This window comes from Eucyclogobius newberryi, unplaced genomic scaffold, assembly GCF_026437365.1.
Source record: "Eucyclogobius newberryi isolate DKJ021-1_F unplaced genomic scaffold, fEucNew1.0.hap1 SCAF_21, whole genome shotgun sequence".
Classification (NCBI taxonomy): Eukaryota; Metazoa; Chordata; class Actinopteri; order Gobiiformes; family Gobiidae; genus Eucyclogobius; species Eucyclogobius newberryi.
In genome coordinates this window covers 21,804,013-21,824,120 of record NW_027315846.1, presented here as the reverse complement: position 1 = coordinate 21,824,120, position 20,108 = coordinate 21,804,013, and the positions used below count along the sequence as shown (strand labels likewise).

The 20,108-nt window shown below is 41.7% G+C and overlaps 4 protein-coding genes across 5 annotated transcripts in view; 1 reads left to right on the top strand and 3 right to left on the bottom strand.

Moving 5' to 3' along the window:
- Nucleotides 1–11,197, bottom strand: part of eml5 (EMAP like 5) — a 41,967-nt gene extending 30,770 nt beyond the window's left edge. The window contains exon 1 of the mRNA XM_072458319.1: nt 10,647–11,197. Coding sequence (XP_072314420.1) covers nt 10,647–10,843 — 197 coding nt within the window. The 5' untranslated portion in view covers nt 10,844–11,197. The remainder of the gene's footprint in view (nt 1–10,646) is intronic.
- A 171-nt stretch (nt 11,198–11,368) lies between these two features.
- Nucleotides 11,369–15,012, top strand: ttc8 (tetratricopeptide repeat domain 8). 2 transcript variants are annotated; one of them, XM_072457365.1, is made up of 15 exons: nt 11,369–11,640; nt 11,941–11,964; nt 12,083–12,203; nt 12,276–12,339; nt 12,423–12,579; nt 12,671–12,760; nt 12,834–12,878; nt 12,946–13,031; nt 13,105–13,192; nt 13,285–13,395; nt 13,497–13,636; nt 13,716–13,890; nt 14,056–14,178; nt 14,428–14,511; nt 14,614–15,012. In XM_072457365.1, the coding sequence occupies exons 1-15, from the start codon at nt 11,527–11,529 to the stop codon at nt 14,728–14,730; spliced, it is 1,539 nt and encodes a 512-aa protein (XP_072313466.1). In that variant the 5' UTR covers nt 11,369–11,526; the 3' UTR covers nt 14,731–15,012. The 2 variants fall into 2 exon arrangements, with proteins under 2 accessions (XP_072313466.1, XP_072313467.1); XM_072457366.1 differs by lacking the exon at nt 11,941–11,964 and having other exon boundaries at nt 11,503–11,640.
- Nucleotides 15,013–15,056: 44 nt separating this feature from the next.
- LOC140370278 (uncharacterized) lies at nt 15,057–16,492 on the bottom strand. Its single transcript, XM_072457367.1, has 6 exons — nt 16,332–16,492; nt 16,071–16,187; nt 15,754–16,005; nt 15,516–15,679; nt 15,296–15,432; nt 15,057–15,224 (listed from the first exon to the last, which is right to left on the bottom strand). Exons 1-6 carry the CDS (start codon nt 16,417–16,419, stop codon nt 15,062–15,064), a joined length of 921 nt encoding a protein of 306 aa, XP_072313468.1. The 5' UTR covers nt 16,420–16,492; the 3' UTR covers nt 15,057–15,061.
- A 131-nt stretch (nt 16,493–16,623) lies between these two features.
- LOC140370276 (C-type lectin domain family 4 member E-like) lies at nt 16,624–18,415 on the bottom strand. Its single transcript, XM_072457364.1, has 6 exons — nt 18,262–18,415; nt 18,091–18,189; nt 17,568–17,828; nt 17,332–17,495; nt 16,889–17,025; nt 16,624–16,807 (listed from the first exon to the last, which is right to left on the bottom strand). Exons 1-6 carry the CDS (start codon nt 18,338–18,340, stop codon nt 16,657–16,659), a joined length of 891 nt encoding a protein of 296 aa, XP_072313465.1. The 5' UTR covers nt 18,341–18,415; the 3' UTR covers nt 16,624–16,656.
- Between the last annotated feature and the right edge of the window lie 1,693 nt (nt 18,416–20,108).

The following is a 20,108-nucleotide window of genomic DNA, read 5'->3' as shown; positions in this document are numbered from 1 at the left end:
TCCCTCTTCCACAGCTGGACAATGCCCTGCATCTGTTCCTCTTCGCTTATCTGCCCCGGACCATCAGCTCCCCACTTCGCCTGGATTCACCCATCCCCCCGGCACACAGTCCCTCTGCCAACCACTGACTGTCACAGCAGCACAGGTGAGGAGTGAGCTGAAGAGGATTAAAGTGAGGAAGGCAGCAGGACCTGACGGCATCAGCCCCAGGCTCCTTAAGTCCTGCGCAGATGAACTGTGTGGAGTTATGGAACATGTCTTCAACATGAGCCTGAAGCTGAGGGTGGTACCACAGGTCTGGAAGACCTCCTGTCTGGTACCTGTGCCTAAGACACCGCGCCCCAAAGACTTCAACAGCTTCAGGCCAGTGGCTCTCACGTCCCACCTGATGAAGACACTGGAGCGGCTAGTCCTGGACCACCTCCGCTCCACCGTGAGCTCAGCCATGGACCCGCTGCAGTTTGCATATCGGCCTGGCATCGGAGTGGAGGACGCCGTCATCTCCTTGCTGCACCGCTCTCTCTCTCACCTGGAAAAGCCTGGCAGCTCTGTGAGGATTCTGTTCTTCGATCTTTCCAGCGCCTTCAACACCATCCAGCCGCTGCTCCTGAGGGACAAGCTGGAGACGGCTGGTGTGGAGTATGACCTGGCAGAGTGGATCCTGGACTACCTCACAGACCGACCCCAGTTTATGAGAGCCCGGAACTGTGTGTCTGACACTCGGACCTGCAGTGTGGGGGCGCCCCAGGGCACTGTCCTCGCGCCCTTTCTCTTCACCCTTTACACTGCAGACTTCAGACATGACACGGACAGCTGTGTCCTGCAGAAGTTCTCTGATGACTCTGCCATCATCGGACTCATCACGGACGACGATGACGCGGAGTACAGAGGACTGGCGCAGGACTTTGTGGACTGGTGTCAGCGGAACCACCTCCTCATCAACGCGGGGAAGACCAAGGAGATGGTGGTGGATTTCCGCAGACGCCACCCCACTGCCCCCTCACCAGTGAACATCCAGGGACGGGACATTGAGAGAGTGGACTCATACAAGTACCTGGGTGTTCATCTGAACCACAAACTGGACTGGACTCATAACACAGACGCACTGTACAGGAAGAGCCAGAGTCGGCTCTACCTCCTGAGGAGACTCAGGTCTTTTGGAGTGACAGGGCCACTCCTGAAGACCTTCTACGACTCTGTGGTGGCATCAGCCCTCCTGTACGGTGTGGCCTGCTGGAGCAGCAGCATCACAGAGAGGGAGAGGAAGAGGCTGGACAGAGTCATCAAGAAGTCCAGCTCCGTCCTGGGCTGTGCTCTGGACTCGGTGCAGGAGGTGGGGGACAGGAGGGTCCTGGCTAGATTCACATCTATGCTGGACCACCCCCTGCAGGACACTCTGTCCGCTCTGGAGAGCAGCTTCAGTGAGAGACTGATCCACCCTCGCTGTGTGAAGGAAAGGTTTCGCAGGTCTTTCCTTCCTGCTGCTGTCAGACTTTATAACAAACACTGTTAGTCCTGAACACTCGCAATACTGACCTAACCATGTGCAATTCTGTCATATGTGCAATTGCTGTTGGAATTCATGTGCAATTCATGTGCAATTACTGTGAAATTCATGTCCAATCTATGTGCTGTCGTGACACATGTTCATGTGCAATTACTGTCGTGATCACATGCAATGGTATTTATGTATTTATTTATTTATTTGTCTATGGGAGTTTTTATTTATTTATAGGAGATCTTCTACTGAAAGTGTTTTTCAGACTTCCTATAAGTGATCTGTTCTTCTGTATCTACCTCTGTATCTACCTGCGTTGCACCAATGAAATTTCCCCATGTGGGACAATAAAGGAATATCTTATCTTATCTTATCTTAAATATGGTAGAGCCAGGTCAAGCACAGGGAGCACACATATTGAAATGTTGTGTCTAGATTATCATGACCAACATAATGGTGTGAATTTTAACAAATGGATGGCATGTTAATTGCTTCTATGAAGTATTTTCTATCAGGCAAGAGAAGGATGTTTGGGTCCATGTGTAAAATAAGGGTCATGGGGAGAAAGAGGTGGGGAACCATTGATCTAGAAGTAGCTTTTTTCTATTGCATAATGGTGAGTACATGTGTTTGTGATTACCAGTACTGTACAAAATGTACAACAAACAATTATTGTCCAACAATTTTATTGTGATAAACAATAATTTGGGAATAATGGGGAACCACCATCCAAACTTCTTCCAGGGTTTGGATGGTGGTTCAAGTTGGAGAGGAAATCTGAGCATTGAGCACTTTCAAATGCAAGGAGAACATAACTTCAATCCAAACGACTCGGGACACCTGAAATCTTTGTGCAATAAGAGAATAAGAGAAACTGAGTGCCATCAGTTTTTATACTGAAGAAAATTCTGTGTTACAAATTAACAAAGTACAAAAGTACTTTACTTATAGTAAGTACATTTTTAATTTTACTTGTCTGAGAGAGATAGGATCTGAACGGGCCATAGTGTCATCCTGCCTGAGGATTTTCAATTAAATATCAGGTTTTGACAAATATATAAATAGAAATTTTATTAATTAAGCTATTGATTCAGTTGCTTCCTTTGACCAAAAATCAGCACATTCTTTACTCTATCTTTTAGATGGGTACTTCTATACTTTACTTAGTTTGATATTTTTATGTAATACTTTTACTTTAACTCAGGTCATTTTTACCCCTTTATCTGGACTTTTATTTAAGTAACCGATTTGAGTACTTCTTCCATCACAGAGAAAATGACATCATATAAAATCCACAATGTCTCATCAGACAGCATCGCCCTGCACTCACACTCCCTCTGCTTTTACCTCCCTTGTCTTGTCACTCCTGCCGTCTCCTCCTGCCAGAGCAGCAGCATGAATCATCCAGGCTGACTCTTGGCACCTTGTCTATGATCGGAACTCACTGCACAACAATTCTGACCGAGAACACGTTTTTAACCTCTTTTAACCCACGCTATTTTGCCTCCTGACCAACCTGGACCCAATCTCCCATGTTACTTTTTTATGAATTATATAATCAGAGCGTGGCGGCTAAAAGCGTGGCGGCTAAAAATAGAACAGAGATTGCATTACTTGAGATGCAGACAGTAGTGTTCAGGCACATGCAGGTAGCTCTCCCACTAAATCTGTTGGGTTTGACAAAGCGATGGATGTTGAGAGGAGGAAGGACAAAATTATGGCAGAACAAAATAAAGCCACCGTTTTTTCCCCATGTAGCAATGACACCTCTGTGTCAGCTCTCCGCCCACCCGGGTGATTTGTGTGACTTTACAAGCTAGCAGCTCATAACATGTTACAAAGATGAATAATATAATCTATCATCTATAATAATACAGGTTTTAGAAGGTTTAGGAGCCAGAATATATATAAATTATTATAGTAGGAACTTGAAGTCTATGGCTGAACAAATTTGGAAATGTTGTTTGCTTGATTCAGAGCGCATTTTAGACACATTCAGGGGATTTAACACTTGACAGAAGACTGGAGACAAAAATAACTATAAATATAGCCGCAAGCGGCAATGATCGGCCCTCGCTACGCCGCCGCCACGCCGCAAGAGGAGGGGGCGCTAACGCGCCCCAATTGTCCTTTTATTACGCCTACTGCTGAATCTGTGACGCTGTCACATCTTCTCCCCTTTGTTTTACCATCAAAAAGCAATTTTATTTTGAATTCTTGGCAAAATGTGAGGCTTTGCCGCACAGACACCGTGACTCTTTGAATAAAAATGTGGATAACTTTTGATGGTCCACCCCTGAAGATGAGTCTCACCAAATTTCAGGTTAATAGGGCTGACGCCCTAAGAGGAGTTTGTGAAAGTCTAAAGTGTAAACATGTTCTGGCGATTTCCCCATTGGAATAACATGGAAGGTTTCGGTCATCGTTACGGCAACGCCATAACAATTATGACATGGGTCTCATTGACTTTTTTGATGGGGATGCTAAAATTGAGTTGTGTGTCAAATTTCATATAATTTCGCAAAACTAAACATTTAACCTCCATATAAAATCTGTAGGGGGCGCTGTGGCGCCAAATGAATTTATTTCACTTCAAGTGGGTTTAGGGCAAAGAGTTTAACAACTGATTCTAATTTGACGCAATTCGGACTTTATCTGCGCAAACGGCAGAAATGTAAAATTTGGGAGATTTCTGAAATTCTTGCTACAGTTTGCGGCTTCGCCGCACAGAGACCGTGACAGGTATCAATGTAATTTGGATAATTTTTGATGTCCCACTCCTCAGTAGCATTTTCACCAAATTTCAGCTTTTTAGGGCCAACGCCCTGGGAGGAGTTCGTAAAAGTACGACGTTTGGAAAAACTCCGAAGTCATGTTTAGCCATTTTTGAAGCAATATGGCCGACTTTTGGTTGGGCGGACGGCGTTGCCGTAATAATATTTTTTACTTCTCTTGTCACCATCTACCTCTGCGCCAAATTTAATGATTCTACGATCAGATTCTTTTTGGGTCATTTCCCATCTCTCAATGCATCTTTGGTACATTTGGGGGCGCTGACGCGCCAATTTTTTTTATTTTAGAAAAGGGAAATAGCCATAATGTAGAGAGGCACGATTTTTAGAGGTGTGCAAATTTTTGTGACTTTTCGTCAATGTTCACTGGGTGAAAAATAGGGGGGTTGGTCCCGAGAATAAGAAGAAGAAGAAGATTAAAGCCGCAAGCGGCATCCAACGGCCCTCGCGGGCCGCCGGCCTTCCAACTCTGCACTTTCGACTTGATAAAGATGGCGCCCTTATTGTGTGTTGAATTAAAAAAGAACTTGACAGACGGCGACACATTGGACATGGCCAATCCAGTGCAAATGAACACAAGTGTCAGTCAAATTTGCGTAGCACTTGGAATAAAAATATGGATAACTTTTGATGCCCCGCTTGTGTAGATGATTTTCCCCAAATATGAGTTTGATCAGACAATCGCCCTAGGAGGAGTTCGTTAAAGTGTGAAGCGTAAAAATGTGGTGATTTGAGCAATTTCGCGATTTTCCCATAAGGATATCATGGGATGTTTCTGTCATCGTTACGGTTACGCCGTACAAAATATGACTTTGGCTCTCATACTTTTATGATCAGGATGGCAAATTAGAATTTTGTGCAAAATATAATGTCATTTGGAAAAACTCTATTGTTTATAGGCCACTCTGAAGGCCAAATAGTCAGAATTCAGGGAAAAGTTTGCGGCTCCGTCGCACAGAGACCGTAAAAGTTATCCTTAAAATTTTGATAACTTTAGATGCCCCACTTGTCTAGGGGACGTACACCGATTTTGAGGTTGGTGGGCAAAACGCACTAGGAGGAGTTCGTTAAAGTGTGAAACAGAAAAATGTGGATATTCGAGAGATTTAGCAATTTTCCCATAGGGATAACATGGGAGGTTTCTGTCATGGCTACGGCTACGCCGTAAAAATTAAGGCATAAGTTTGATTGGCCTTTTGCTCGGGACCCCAAAATAGAATTTTGGGCAAAGTTTAGAACATTTATGTAAAACCAGTTTTTGTCCATCAATGTTCACTCAAAGGCAACTCTGTAGAGGGCGCTATCGCACCCATTTCAATTTTGTCATCCTAAACTGGTCCAAACTTGAAAGTTTAACAACTGATTCAAATTTGGTCCTAATCGGACTCGTTTTGATCAAATGGGAGCAATTTTTAGATCTGCAATATTCCTAAATAAGTTGTCCAACTTTGCGGCTGCGCCGCACACAGACCGTAAAAGGTATCTCAAAAAATTGGATAACTTTAGATGCCCCACTTGTCCAGAGGACGTACGCCGATTTTGAAGTCGGTGGGCAAAACGCCCTAGGAGGAGTTCGTCAAAGTTTGACGTGAACAAAATGGCTAACACAGCGTGTTTTCATTTTCAAAGGAAGATGGCGGCCATAGGGTAAGTCTGGGGGCGTGGCCACGAAAAAAAAAATGGCCCAGAAAAAATCTAATTTTTCGCCGATTCTGAATTTTGGACAAAGTTTGGTGAGTTTTTGAGCATGTTCAGGGGGTCAAATTAGAGCTCAAAAAGCAGAAGAACAAGAAAAATAAAAATAAAAATAATAATATTTTTAGCAAAAACAATATAGCCGTTTCCACTATAACAACAATTTATACATCGTTTGAAAGCTCTAAGCCTTCCCCATGCCGCCATGGGGTGGAATCATCATTACGAGCGCTTACGCGCTCGTCACTCCCCATTCCGTCGGGATGCCCCGCCCACTCCCCATAGACTTCCATTGATTTGAGCAGATACAAGCATGGCCCATGCCTGCGGCATGGATTCTCGCGTACAAGACGATGCCAGGAGGGTTTTTGGAGGAATGCAGCGCTATTTCTGTCATAGCAGGAGTAAGTATGCATGATCCATGCCTTCGGCATGGGCTAGTTCACTGTACTTGCCAGGGGCGACGGGGCACCAAACATGCGGGCACAGCCCGCATGTTTGGTCAGACAGTTGCAACGCTGCCTTCGGCAGCGTTGCGGGAGCATTAGGCCCTCCGCCCTGCTGGGGCTCGGGCCTAATAATATTCCGATGCGAAAACAATGTTTCCCATTTTCCAAATATCATAAACTATACATTTTCGGAAAGCGCTTGCGCTTTCCTACCTCATGGTGTGGGTCCCTGGTCACTGACGGGTACTTTCGTTAATTTTGAGTGGGCTCCGCCAACTTTGTGTTTTTGGCCCTCTATACAGTAATAATGTTCAATTTTTGCATTACATGCTTATATGCACGGAACATGCAAGAGATGGGGAACGTATTCGTGAGGTACTTAGCGCAAATGAGTGCTTTATATGGGGATGACGACCGCTTTGCGTCGTCATCTCAATGTAAAGTGCTCATTTAGTGCGCACTTTTGCACGGGCTTCGCCCGTTTATAACGGTAATGTTCCATTTTCCTACTACTAATTAGTATGCACGGGGCGTGCGTGAGTGAAGGAGTGCGTTAGTGAGTGTTTGGAAGTGAGCGAGCGCTTCGCGCTCGATTTCGTGCGCACTATGTGCGCACTTTCGCAGCCGTGCTTTGCACGGCCTTACGAGATTAATAGGCCTCTCGCCAGCTTGTGGCGCTCGGGCCTAATAATGATAATAATAGTAATAGTAATAACAGCCAGAGAAAGGTTTCATTGTTGACTTGTTGGTGCACATGAACGTTGAACATTTTGCATAAATCTATCCACTTTATATAATGTTTTAAGCTGCGAGACCTTTCTCTAGTTCTCCATGGAAATTCCTGCTCTGCGGTTCCAGAAGTGTGGGTCATACGTTAAAGTGGCCTTGGCAGAATAAGGTAAATAGAGGTCTAAACTACAGGATTAGTTCAGGCTTTATACATCAAGATCGAGATGACTATTACTTTATTTTGACCCGAAGGATAATTGTCTTGGACACACAGGCTGACAGACATAGACACTACCTTAAGACATGTAAAGACAATCACCGCTCTGCTCTAGGGCCTGAATTTAATATGAATTATGATTGGATTGCTAATAATTTAGCTACAATAGCACATTATTGCTACATTCCTACAGTTCCAGATGGGCATCACCCTGGAGAATGAATGGTTGGCAGTAGCTCTGTCACTATAGGAGACATACAGTATGTGACCTATACGATCACACACTAAAATAGAACCAAATTCACGTACAGACTGCTGTGGTTTTGCCTAGACTGGATTAAGGGCAGAGGATTAGCACATTTCTGACTGTCTATACAGTAAAAGATATTTTGTAGGATTCCACATTTAATCCAGACGCCCATCATTCGTCATGTTAGACACCTGCCCATAGAACAGCAGCTTAGCGACAAAAATAGAACAGGAGAAGTAGAGTACAACATTTGGGAAATAATCTTTTCATTGACTATATTTTTGTCTGTGAGATGTTGAAGAGAAAAAACAGCTATAAATGAGTTAATTTTTGCAATATTTGCAAAATGAATATGCAAACCTGATTCACACCATTAACGCTGAAAAGAAAAGCGACAGAGTTTGAGTATGCACCATCCTGCATGACAAGATTCAGCTGACGTAGTCTACAAAAGATGCCTTGAAGTTAAAACATTTAAATGTAAAAATATTCCAAACCCCAGAAAGACAGTAACTTGGTCAAGGGCAAGCTGTGTGCACATCTCAGCTGCTTAACACCAAGTCAGTTTAATGTGCCTGTGGGGAGAGAGCGAATAAGGATGAGTGCAGCAATTATCCCATCAAAGACTTTATACTGAGAAAGACATTTTAATTATGAAGAGCCAAAGCAGAGCAGGAGTGATCTGCGTTATTAATCGAATTTTAATCAACTTCAAATCGCTAATGATCATTTCGGGCCTTCTAATGGAAAGGTCCACAGCCAATCCTCACGGGACTACGGATGAAAAGTAGCCTTTTGGCTGATTCTGGCTTGTTTGTTCATGTGTTTCATGAAATGGCATTGTCCCCTTTCAAAATAAACTAATCTCTTCTAATCTAATCTCTGTCAGTTAAAGCTGTTAAAGAGCTCAGAAAGTTGAGGGGTAAATTGAAATGTGCGTGTTAAATGGAACTGTTTAAAAGTCTTGTTTATTAGGGCTGCAAAATTAATTTCAATCTAAATGAAATTGCAATTTGAAATCACAAAGGCTGCAATCTTTGAAGTACCAGAATTTCCTCCACAAACAACAAAATATCCAGTCTTGTACTGTATAACATTTCTAACACTTTAGTTTACATCTGGGGAAAAAAAAATCTGAAATACAGTTTTGTTCTGTGAATTCTCCTGGATGTGTTTGAATTGCAATTGTAATTACAATCAAAATTCTTGTCACAAAAATTGTAATTAGATATTTTACCCAGATTGACAAGCTCTAATTTTTGTTTGTTTATTGTTTGCTCAAGGAATATATATATATATATATATATATATATATACATATATATATATATATATATATATATATATATATATATATATATATATATATATATATATATATATATATATATATATATACATATCTTGTGGTACCTACAGTACCACAAGAGGACATTCATTCATTTATCAATATCTTATGAGAGACGTTAATAATGCTGTTTCAATCAAGTGTATCTGAATGCAACACAAGGATTTTTGGGGCTTAATTGGAGGACAGGTGAGCATGAGGGGGGATGAGAGAAGGGAGGACATGCAGTAAATGGTCGGAGTCGGGAATCGAACTCACGACACTGTGGCCGGCTGCACATGGAGCCTGGCATATGTGCTGCACCTTAACCTGTTCCATTCACTAATTGCTTATAATATAAATGTGACCATGTTTTGTACATGAAATAATGTGATGTTTTGGATTCACTTTCATCTATAATTATGGTAATTTGCACTTCAGTACTTCTTACTCTAGTTTATAATCTGATAGGTTAGCAGCATGCACTACTATTGAACCAATCATTCTAGTAAATAGTGGTTAATGATGACTATTAGAGGCCACTTGTTTGAACCCTTCACCCTTCAGCTCTGCATTCTACTGGCTCCATTGTATACGATGAATAATGGAACAGGGGCCCAGCTGACTAACGACACGAGGCAAGTCATCTCTGGGGCAACCCTCAGTCACATACACGCATGTAAAGGCAAGCACTGGAGCAGTGGACACTGCTCATTGTTGGGTCACATGTGCAGAGAGAGAGCGAGCAGAGAGAGCAGAGAGAGAGAGCGCAGAGAAAGGCAGAATAATTACTTGCGTGATACAACAGTAGTTAGGAGCTTCACGGATCTGAGCAAGAAGCATTGAGGTTGCTAGAGCAATCATCCCCTTAAAACACCCCAAAAGCCTGTCAAAGAAAACATGGACCTGACATCTTTTCTCCTTTAGTGTAAAGTTGGATGGTAATTGAATAGGTGTTGTGGTATTGTCTTCTTATTTTGTGATTGAATGTCTAACAACTGCATGATAAAAGCATAAGAAAGACAAAAATATCAATAGAAATGATCTTTCGACACCCACAACCCCTTTGGAGCAGCGTCGTCACATATTGTGCAGTGCTGCCTTCAGACTAAAGTGTTAAAATCAAACTTTATGTCTTTCCTTTAGGCAGTAGGTCAGCCCAAAATAAATGCTAGAGACTTAAGGCCAATATGCCAGAACGTGTACATATCTCTACCAAATTTTGTTTGCTGAATGCTAAACTATTTTCATTAAGGAACACCAGAACATCTAGAATCTACAATGAAACTTGTTTGGACATTTTAAGCCCAGTCAACTGTACCGATTTTGCCCCCACATTAACTACCAATGTATGCATTATTTGCTCTACAAAATAGACCAAGTGACCAATTTCAACACTGCCCCATATTCTGTGTCACAAGGTTATGGTGTTAATGCTCTTGTGGGCTGAGGAGTGGCTGAGGTAGTGAGAGTGCTGGACTCTCCTTGAGCTGTCACTATAAGCCCCTAACTGACCCTGCTCGCTCTCGGACTCTCCACACTATGCCACAAAAAACACATTACATTACATAAAGGGTAGACAACGACAGCACGAGCTTCCATGACACGTTCTACTGGGGAGCTCCTGTGCCGGCGCTGTCCCTGGTGCTGAAGAGAGATGAAGCGTGTGAGCGCGCCACGTCCTACTACCTGATAATGTCGTCGTTGTGTCCCAGGAAGAATTTCTGCTTGTGCTCCCTGGTGTTGTACACGACTCCCACACCGGCCACGAAATAGACGATCTCCTTCGCGGCGGTGTAGTACAGGTTGTTGCGGCACTGGTGTCCCCGGTATCCGTACACCCACTCCAGTCTCAGGTGGCAATTGGGAGCAGTCCTGTCAGCCATGTCCACCGCACTTCCGTGTGTCTCTCTCCGTCGTTTCGACCCCTACGTTTCACCTATAAAGTGTCATCCGCCAAAAAAAAGGTTTTATTCTAAGCCCGCGTGTGCCATCGGTTCGGTTGCATGCCCGTCAGTTCCCACTACCCGCGTTGAAATTATTATTGGACATTTTGGAGTTTCGCGTGCAGCAGAGGTCTCCGGGGCGTTCGATCGAGTGAGAAAAACGCTCTTGCGTGACCCTGGTGCAAGCTGACGTCTACGCTGCGTTCTCCGTTTCCATAGTCCGCTCGTTCAGCCGCGGGTTTACGGGCTTCTTCCACACAGGTCAAAGCTCCTGTCAAAGCCTACAAAGATGGAGCTGCGCTGTTGTCCCCCATGCCCCGCCCACAGCGATGACACAAGCAACTTTACATCCAATCACAAGCGTTTACACATCCTCGTGCCACAAGTAGATAGTCAGACTTTTCTTTCTTTTCCTTTCCCCCTTTTTTAATGTCTATTTTGTAGTTATTTTACATTCTATGCGTGGCCAATAGCTTTTATTTGATTTTGTTTTATTTTAAGGCGAAAGGCAGGCGCAACAGTTTAGGACCGCCCCTTGTTACGTTGCTGGGTAACAGAGGAAGCTTACTTTCGCCACGGGCTTGTCTTCAGCGTTTTAAAATAAGCTGAAACAACCTGTAGAGATGGAAGTGTCGATGGACCCCTTGTTTCTGGCATGGAGTTACTGCAGGAGACGAAAGTTCCAGCAGTGTGCGGATATCTCTACAACAATATTACAAGACGGACCATACGATCAGGTATGTAGCTGTGTTAGCCTAGCATGCTAGCGACTATAGGCAACGCAAAGGGCTCAGGTTTGTTATCTAGCTGCTCAAACACTAATCCTGATTAGTAGAGACCATCGTTGTGCATTGACAGATTTTGATATGTATTGTGTATTTGATATTGTATAGTTGTCTGTTAAATGTTTTACCCAAGTTAGCTCTAATATCAAATTTAACAGCTTTAACTATTGTTTTCCATTTTTTCTTTTCTGTTCTTTTACCCTTTACCTGAACATTTTTCTTTTATTACTAAACCACTTTCGCTGTGTAAAGGACTCTTCATTATTTATTTCAGAGGTAATAACATCTGCATCATTCTCATACACATAACAGTTACTTTTTAGTGTTAATGTTTTTCCTAATTCTCCAAATAATGCATTTCTGTTCTGTGATAAAAAGCTACTTTCCATTTCAGGCTGCTTGGAGTCTGAAAACCCGCGCTCTAACAGAGATGGTCTACATAGATGAAGTTGAAGTTGACGAAGAGGGGATCGCGGAGATGTTGCTTGATGAAAACTCTATTGCTCAAGTGGCACGTACGTTATCTGCTAATTTGACCTTAAATGTATAGAATGTAACTAAATTATAACGGTCTTGCATTTCCCAAGGCCCTGGCACTTCACTGAGGCTTCCTGGCACAAGTCAGGGTGGAGGACCAACCCCTGCTGTCAGGTAGTTTTTTTTTTCCACAATATCTGCATAATCTTGCTATTGTTTTCAGTAAATGATCCAAAAAAAATTGTAAACAAATGCAGGCCAATGACACAGTCGGGACGCCCCATCACTGGATTTGTGAGACCCAGCACTCAGTCAGGTCGCCCTGGCACAATGGAACAGGCTATCAAGACCCCCCGCACAGCAAGCACTGCTCGTCCTGTCACTAGTTCTGGACGATTCATTCGTTTGGGAACAGTTAAGTCATGTACATTACAATGTATATTTTTATACACCACTCACAGAATACTATTGGTTGGTATTGTTTGTAACTGTTTTAATTCTCTAGGCCTCAATGATTACAAATCCAGATGGGCCATTTATAAACCTGTCAAGACTTAACCTGTCCAAGTATTCCCAAAAACCCAACTTATCAAGGGTGAAGACATAAATGAAAATTATGAAAGAATGATGTTTCAAGCAGGTTTAAGTAACTCATTTTCTCTCCACAGACATTGTTTGAGTACATCTTTCACCATGAAAATGACATCAAAAATGTAAGTAGTACTGTAATGCTTACTGCTTAGGAGGAGTGAGGTGTAAGCATACTTTGTTCACCCACAGGCCTTAGATTTGGCTGCACAGGCAACTGAGCATGCCCAGTTCAAAGACTGGTGGTGGAAGGTTCAGCTGGGGAAATGCTACTATAGGTAACACTCATAAGTCATGAGAACATAATGTTATGTTGTACTAGTTTTGAATATCAAAAACATATTTTTGCAGACTTGGTTTGTATCGAGAAGCGGAAAAACAATTTCGATCTGCACTGAACCATCAGGAGGTTGTAGATACCTACCTCTATCTTGCAAAGGTAATGGTACAGCATAGATTTAGTGCACAAACCACTGCATATAGTGTCAGAATAATTAAAAAAGCTAAAGTCTAAACTGTTTTACTGAAAAGGTGTATCAGCGTTTGGATCAACCAATTACAGCACTTAACCTGTTTAAGCAAGGCCTGGACCATTTTCCTGGTGAAGTCACTCTTTTAACAGGAATTGCTCGCATACATGAGGTATGTCATAATTATTAACATTTCTATTTTGTTAGTTTTTTTTATTACAATCATGTTTTGCCCTATATTTCAACACATGCTGAAGCCTTTCTTCCTTATAGGAGATGAATAACATAACATCAGCCACAGAATACTATAAAGATGTGCTGAAGCAGGACAACACTCATGTTGAGGCAATAGCTTGTATTGGCAGTAATCACTTCTACACTGATCAGCCTGAAATTGCCCTGCGGTTTTACAGGTCAGGAAATATAAAAGTAACATTTCTTTTAACATTTAACTTATTCTATTTTAATCTTCAATCATATTTATTTTTCTAGACGTCTTCTCCAGATGGGGGTGTATAATTGCCAGCTGTACAATAACCTGGGCCTGTGCTGCTTCTATGCTCAGCAGTATGACATGACCTTGTCATCATTTGAAAGGGCTTTGTCTCTGATAGCCAATGATGAAGAGCAGGCTGATGTCTGGTACAACATCGGGCATGTTGCAGTTGTGAGTCATTCCTCCAAATAACCAGGAAACAGCAATATTGTTTACACTTCCAGCTTTATTGTGTTTGTTATTTTAGCGGTTTTAGTTTTAGTCAATGTTGATAGTAGTAGTAAATGCAACTGTGTTGAATATGCTTTAAATCATTTATTGTTTATTATATTACAGGGAATTGGTGATGTCCCTTTGGCCTACCAGTGTTTTAAACTGGCTCTTACTTTTAATAATGATCATGCTGAAGCCTATAACAACCTTGCAGTGTTGGAACTGCGCAAAGGCCGTGTTGAACAAGTGAGCTTATCAATCTACCTCTTTTGAAAGATCATATTTAAAGTGTCAGACATGTAGTGTATCAAGTATATGTTCAATTCCTCAGTGTTTGTTCCTCAGCTACTTTTACTATGGTTGCACTAAGTTGTCTTGCTGTCTTTTCCACACCACTAGTATCTACAGTAAATAAATATCTGTTCTTTTGCTCTTTGAATACCTGCAATATGATCTGTTGATTTATAACTGGTGTTAATGTTGTGTTAAATGCAGAGTAAAGCCTTCCTGCAGACTGCTGCCTCACTGGCACCTCACATGTACGAGCCGCACTTCAACCTCTCCATTCTCTCTGAAAAGGTCATTATTTCTTTCAAAAAACAAGAAATAATGTTTATATGTTATAGTCCGCACACATTGAACAAATGCCTAATAGTGACAAATGTCTAACTGTGTTTCTAGATTGGTGATCTACAGAGCAGCTACATAGCAGCCCAGAAGTCTGAGGATGCGTTTCCTGAACACGTGGACACACAGCAGCTCCTGAAACATCTAAGGGAGCACTTTGCAGAACTGTGAGCCTATTTATGGCACGGTCAGGTATACTGTCATCACCAAATGAACAGAGCTTCCCACATAGACTTCGCTGTGTGTTTCAGTTGAGCTTCAGTTGTGCCACAGATAGACTATTATTTATTTCTTCAATTATGGGACCCTATCACCTTTAATCTATCCTGAACTATTATCATCACATCCACAATAAGGGTCAAAATAAATTGAAGTTCTTTGAATTTTTGTGTATATTCCTTACATATTTGTATAGTGTATAGTTTTTTTGTACAACAGCAGCGTGTATGTGCACATGGACAAAAATCTATATTAAAACATGAGAAATTGCCAATGTATTTATTCAAGCCGTATCTCCAAAACCAGGTGCTTTTTCACAAATCCATTTTAACATGTGACTGCATGGGGCGTCATTCCAGCTCTTAAATGGGTTTTTCTTTGGAGTGGGATAGACCGCAGCACAATCTTCATTTCCCGAATTGTTTGGCTCTCCGTAGTTCCAGAAACTAAAACAGATGGATTTCAGGTGAGTGTTCATAAATGTGGCGAGGAACAAACCACGCTTTAGTTAAGTTACCCCTCAGCGAGTGGTGCTCCATCCAACCATTTCCATAACCCTTCTTCCTCCACATCGCGAGCTCCAATCCAAAAGCCACTGGCACCGTAATGCACCGATGAGTCATAATAAGTTGTTATTAAATGATTAATGGCCAGCTGTAACAAGAAAATCACATATACATTATATATATTTTGCTCCTTTATTTTTTACTACCAATTCTGACAAGATGATGTGTCACCTGTTTGTCTCTGCTGTTTATTTCTATCAAATCAGCCCCAAAATTCTTGCAGTAGTCCCGACTTTGCTCCCATGATCTGCGCGGTGTGTTTTCAGAGAAAGGAATATAGTAGCAAACAGAGTTGATCAAAATCCATCTTGGTAAACAGCGTCTGCAGCCCTCCTCTGTTAACACAAAGGTTTTATTGATTATTAAGTATTATTGTTATCAGTGTTATCACTATGTCACTTTTACTCACCGAGTAAAGGAATGTGAGATTTCAGCCCTGTGATGAGCGACAGAATGTTGTCTGAATCCTTCTTATACTCTTCATTTCTCGACTCCTGGTGATCAAGTTCCCATTTGGTTAGCTGCTGGAGATTGGCCTCTTGCGCCAACTCTTTCTTGAGTTCCATTTTTTCATCGATTGCAATTTTGTAAGCTTGTTTTAACTTGGCAACTTCAGCGTTAATGTCGTTAATAATGCGCTCTCCATCAGTCAGATTGCTGTCTGTAGGAAATAGTCCTAATCAAATATCTACTGGTGCTAAAACTTATAAATACTGTTTTACTTACAGTAGAGGCCCAGACCAATGTTAACGGAGAGTAGGATAACAGCTAGCACAGACAGGATCACAGTTAACACTTTTTGGTGGTTCACAAGTGAAACCGGCCTCACCATGGTGAGAGACACTTAACAAAGCGAAAACACAAATCAAAGAAGATTGATCAACTATTAAAAATGTTTTGCAATCAATGAGGCTGGTTTGGAATGACCGTAAGTGGCATATCATGGATTGTCATTTTGAAAAATTTGATAATGTTAATGTGTTTTACCTTGTTGTTCATCTGGGTTTGCATTGAAAGAGATGTCATCATTTGATTCATCTGGACAAGTCAGTTTGTTGTATGTTTTATCCTCCATTTTTGCTTTTCAGTCCGAGAGCATTTGTGTTGAAGGACTAGGACATTGCCCTCTCTGTATTCTGCAGTGTTTACTCATGTGAGTGACTTTACACACACAAAATAAGGGTCCGCAGTTAAATATTCACAGAACTTACAGGAAATGCCTTAACTAGATAGTCAACAAACTGAAAATGATTGAAGCCATAATTATTTTTAAAGCACCTTTTTATTAACATTCTCTTTGTAGAATACATCTCTACTTTGGCTCCATCTCACATATCCAGTTCAAAGCATCATGCTCACAGTTTCTATTGTACCATGACCTCCAAGACAAAATATTGCGACCAAAAGCGGCACAATGTCCAGCCAGGCCTTCGTCATGGCTGGGCTGCTCGTTTTGCCAGTACCTGTAACAGATCAGACACATGTAAAGCAATAGTTTATGGTCTACAAATGTTTTATTATTCGTCTTTACAGCATTGGCCTACATTGTATTGTTTTCATTGGCATGGTTCACCCAGACCCACACTCCATTTGACACAGTATCAGTGAGTCCTATCCAGAAGCCCATCTTCCACTGAGGCCCAGTACCAATCATCTTTGGATAGTTGTTGTTGATGGCTTTCTATGAGGGAAAGAGAAATGTACCAGAAATTATTACTAATTGGTGGCCATAATGATACGTTTGGTGTTTTTTTTATATTTATGTCATGCTTAATATCACAATATAACAACTGACTGATTATGTATGCAGTTTTTAAAATTATTTTTTTCTGTTTTGAGGCTGCCGTTTCTTGCATTTGCACCTCTACAAACTCATTAGTGTTGCAGTTCATTTCATACGCATTCACAGACAAAGCGATGAAGCGCTGTCTATTCTTTTTTCTTTACCATAAAATCAGCATTAGCATTTGCAGTTATTTCAAATTACCTGTTCTTCCATGTTATTGATCACAAGCAGGTCACCTCCTCGGCTGATGCAGTCTGCCCGGCTGTCAGACCAATTCTTCTTACCATTGGATGGAGGAATAGAATAGTAATAGCATGATGATTTGACAAGAATCCACCCAAGAGGACATCTGCCACAGTTGTCATCTGCAGTGAAAACAGACAAAATTATCAACAACAACAACAAAATCATATAGATCTAGTCATTCCTAGTCTTACCCAGGACAGTTTTGTTGGCCTCAAGTTGTGTTTTCTCCGCTCTCAGTGCCAGGATGTGACTCTGGAGGCTGTCACCAATGGCCTTTTGTTGTTTTATTTGGACTTTCATTAGCATGTGAGCTCTGCGTTGACTCTCCAGTGCCACCTGAGTGACCAGACTCTCCTTGATCACGCCACTATGGTTCCGAAGGAAGTCCCTCTCAATGACGAGGGGGGCAAAAGCAGAATCGGAGAGTTGTTGAAAATCTTTGGCCTTGGCAGCTGTATGTAATGCATTGTTATTTGTTTTTCATTTTTCATGATAGATGCCTCCTCTCTATTGTAACCAGTCACATTATGGTTAGAGCATGTGAAGTGTCTTGCCCAGTGACATGGTGAGTGTCCCACCAACCCTCCCCATTGTGGGCAATGAGCAAACCACAGAGCCCCAATTCAACCTTTTGAATAAATTGAAAATAGTCCAAACAAATGTGTAGTTATTTCTTTGTTCATTTTCTATTCAACTGTAGTATTCTATACTCACAGTATATGCCCAAGACCAATGCAGCAATCAGCAGTGCAGTATCGAGCAGGCTCAGGCATAGCAACACTACTCGGTGTTGTGGAAATCCAAACACAACTCCTGTAGTCACACCGAAATACACTTCAAATCTCACCTCTACATAATTTGAAAAATTAAGAATTGGATGCTTACCTTTTCTAAATTTTGGGCGCTGAATGTAAGATTGTCTATTTGTGTTCAAATCCATAGTATTTCTTTGTTCTAATGACATGTCCTGATCGCACTCAGGATCTATGGTATTGCAGAGGGTAACAGACTATTGATCTGTTTGTCCACCGCTCAGGGCCTACAAGCAACAAGTGTGTCACAGTGTTTCAACAGCTGCAACAGATACAAAAGATTCATTTCCTGCAAATGAGAGGCTGGTTATTTGAAAATTCACTTAACTTTTTTGGCTTCACAACCTATTGAGTAATCCTCTGATGCAGTTTATACTCTTCATGGAAGTCACTGAAACCATAATGAGTGTTTTCAGTGTCCATCCACCTTCACTGGACTTACTGCGAACATTTGTGATTAAATTGTCTTCTTTACAAAAACAAAGATGAGCCATAAAGTTATGTTGCCATACTTATCTTTTTATTTATTTTTACTCACTACCAGCAGAGGGCGCCAGACATTCAAGTACCATTCATTTGAAAGAAAATGTACTAGTCCGCTGCTTCTATCTAGTGGGCAAATGTTTTCTTACAGACTGAGCAGCTGTAAGGTCTCTCTCCAGTGTGGATTCTGACATGTGTTTTTAGCTTCAGTTTATTCTTAAATCTCGTCTGACAAACAGAACACTTGTGTTTTTTCCCTCCTCCTGCTCCTCCTCCTCCCGTCCCTGACACATGTCCCTCTGTGACAGTGGCTCTACTCTCTGCTCCACACTTGTATTTTCTGAATAGACCTATGTTGTGTGCAGCTGTACTTGTGTCTTTTATCTGGACTTGGTTGCAAGGGTTAAAGGAGACCTGCAGGGTTAAAGGAGACCTGCAGAGTTAAAGGAGACCTGCAGAGTTAAAGGAGACCTTCAGTACAAAGGCTAGCACGTCCAGATATTCTATATAAGGTTCATAAACAACGGCAAAGGTTCAACCACATCTGTGAGGAGCTCAAAAATGCGAGTCAGCTTGTCCAATTTGAGAAATGTGATTCATATTCCCTCTGAAAAGAAAAGGCCCAGTCCCACTGAAACTAGTCTGAGACTGCTGAGCTAAATGTCAGATCCTCATGTAAAAAATCACTCATAATTAATAATTGTATTTCTTCTTATAATCTTGATTTTATGTTTTTAACTAAAACATAGCTTGACAACAACACCAGAAATGTAGTTCTAATAGAATCTGCTCCACCCAACTTTAAGTTTGAATCTGAAACACGAGGTAACAAAAAGGGGGTGGAGTCTGTCTCAACACAGGTTGTCCCTTGGGGTGTTTTCATCATTTGAGGATTTTCTTTTAAAATGGAGCTAGAACAGTCTCCATCCATTCTCTTCATTGTTTTATACAAGCCTCCCCAGCACTGCCAAAGCTTTATTGATGATTTTACTGAGATGCTTTCAGTCGTGTGCACAGACTTTGATGGTTTGGTCATTACAGGTGATTTCTATGTGCATGTTGATAGCGTTTGTGACAGAAAAGCAAAAGAGCTTGATGCTGTCCTTGAAACTTTCAGTCTTACCCAGCATGTGAGTGATTTTTTTTAATGAAATTTCCCCATGTGTGGACAATAAAGGAATATCTTATCTTATCTTATCTTAGCCCCACCCACAGCAGAGGGCACACTCTGGATCTGTTAATCACAAAGGGAGTTAATATATCAAATGCCAATGTGGTTGATTCTGCTCTGTCTGATCATTTCTGTGTCTTCTTTGACCAGTCTATTTTTCCCAAACCACCGGCTGGTCCTGCAGTTTTTGTTTTTTAAATAAGCAGAAGGCGCCATGGAGAAATGGTGATTCGGTCAGGGCACAGAAAAGGGAGTGCCGCAGGGCC

Excerpts from the sequence above, each read along its gene's own strand:
- LOC140370276 (XM_072457364.1), bottom strand. The coding sequence starts at position 18,340 with ATGTCATTAGAACAAAGAAATACTATGGATTTGAACACAAATAGACAA. Across the intron at positions 18,190-18,261 it reads GCGCCCAAAATTTAGAAAAG|GAGTTGTGTTTGGATTTCCA; the intron begins GTAAGCATCCAA and ends GTGTGACTACAG. Across the intron at positions 17,026-17,331 it reads TCAATAACATGGAAGAACAG|AAAGCCATCAACAACAACTA; the intron begins GTAATTTGAAAT and ends TTTCCCTCATAG.
- LOC140370278 (XM_072457367.1), bottom strand. The coding sequence starts at position 16,419 with ATGGAGGATAAAACATACAACAAACTGACTTGTCCAGATGAATCAAAT. Across the intron at positions 15,433-15,515 it reads TAAACAGCAGAGACAAACAG|CTGGCCATTAATCATTTAAT; the intron begins GTGACACATCAT and ends TTCTTGTTACAG. Across the intron at positions 15,225-15,295 it reads GGAGCACCACTCGCTGAGGG|TTTCTGGAACTACGGAGAGC; the intron begins GTAACTTAACTA and ends CATCTGTTTTAG.
- ttc8 (XM_072457365.1), top strand. The coding sequence starts at position 11,527 with ATGGAAGTGTCGATGGACCCCTTGTTTCTGGCATGGAGTTACTGCAGG. Across the intron at positions 11,965-12,082 it reads CTTCATTATTTATTTCAGAG|GCTGCTTGGAGTCTGAAAAC; the intron begins GTAATAACATCT and ends TTTCCATTTCAG. Across the intron at positions 12,580-12,670 it reads GATTCATTCGTTTGGGAACA|GCCTCAATGATTACAAATCC; the intron begins GTTAAGTCATGT and ends TTAATTCTCTAG.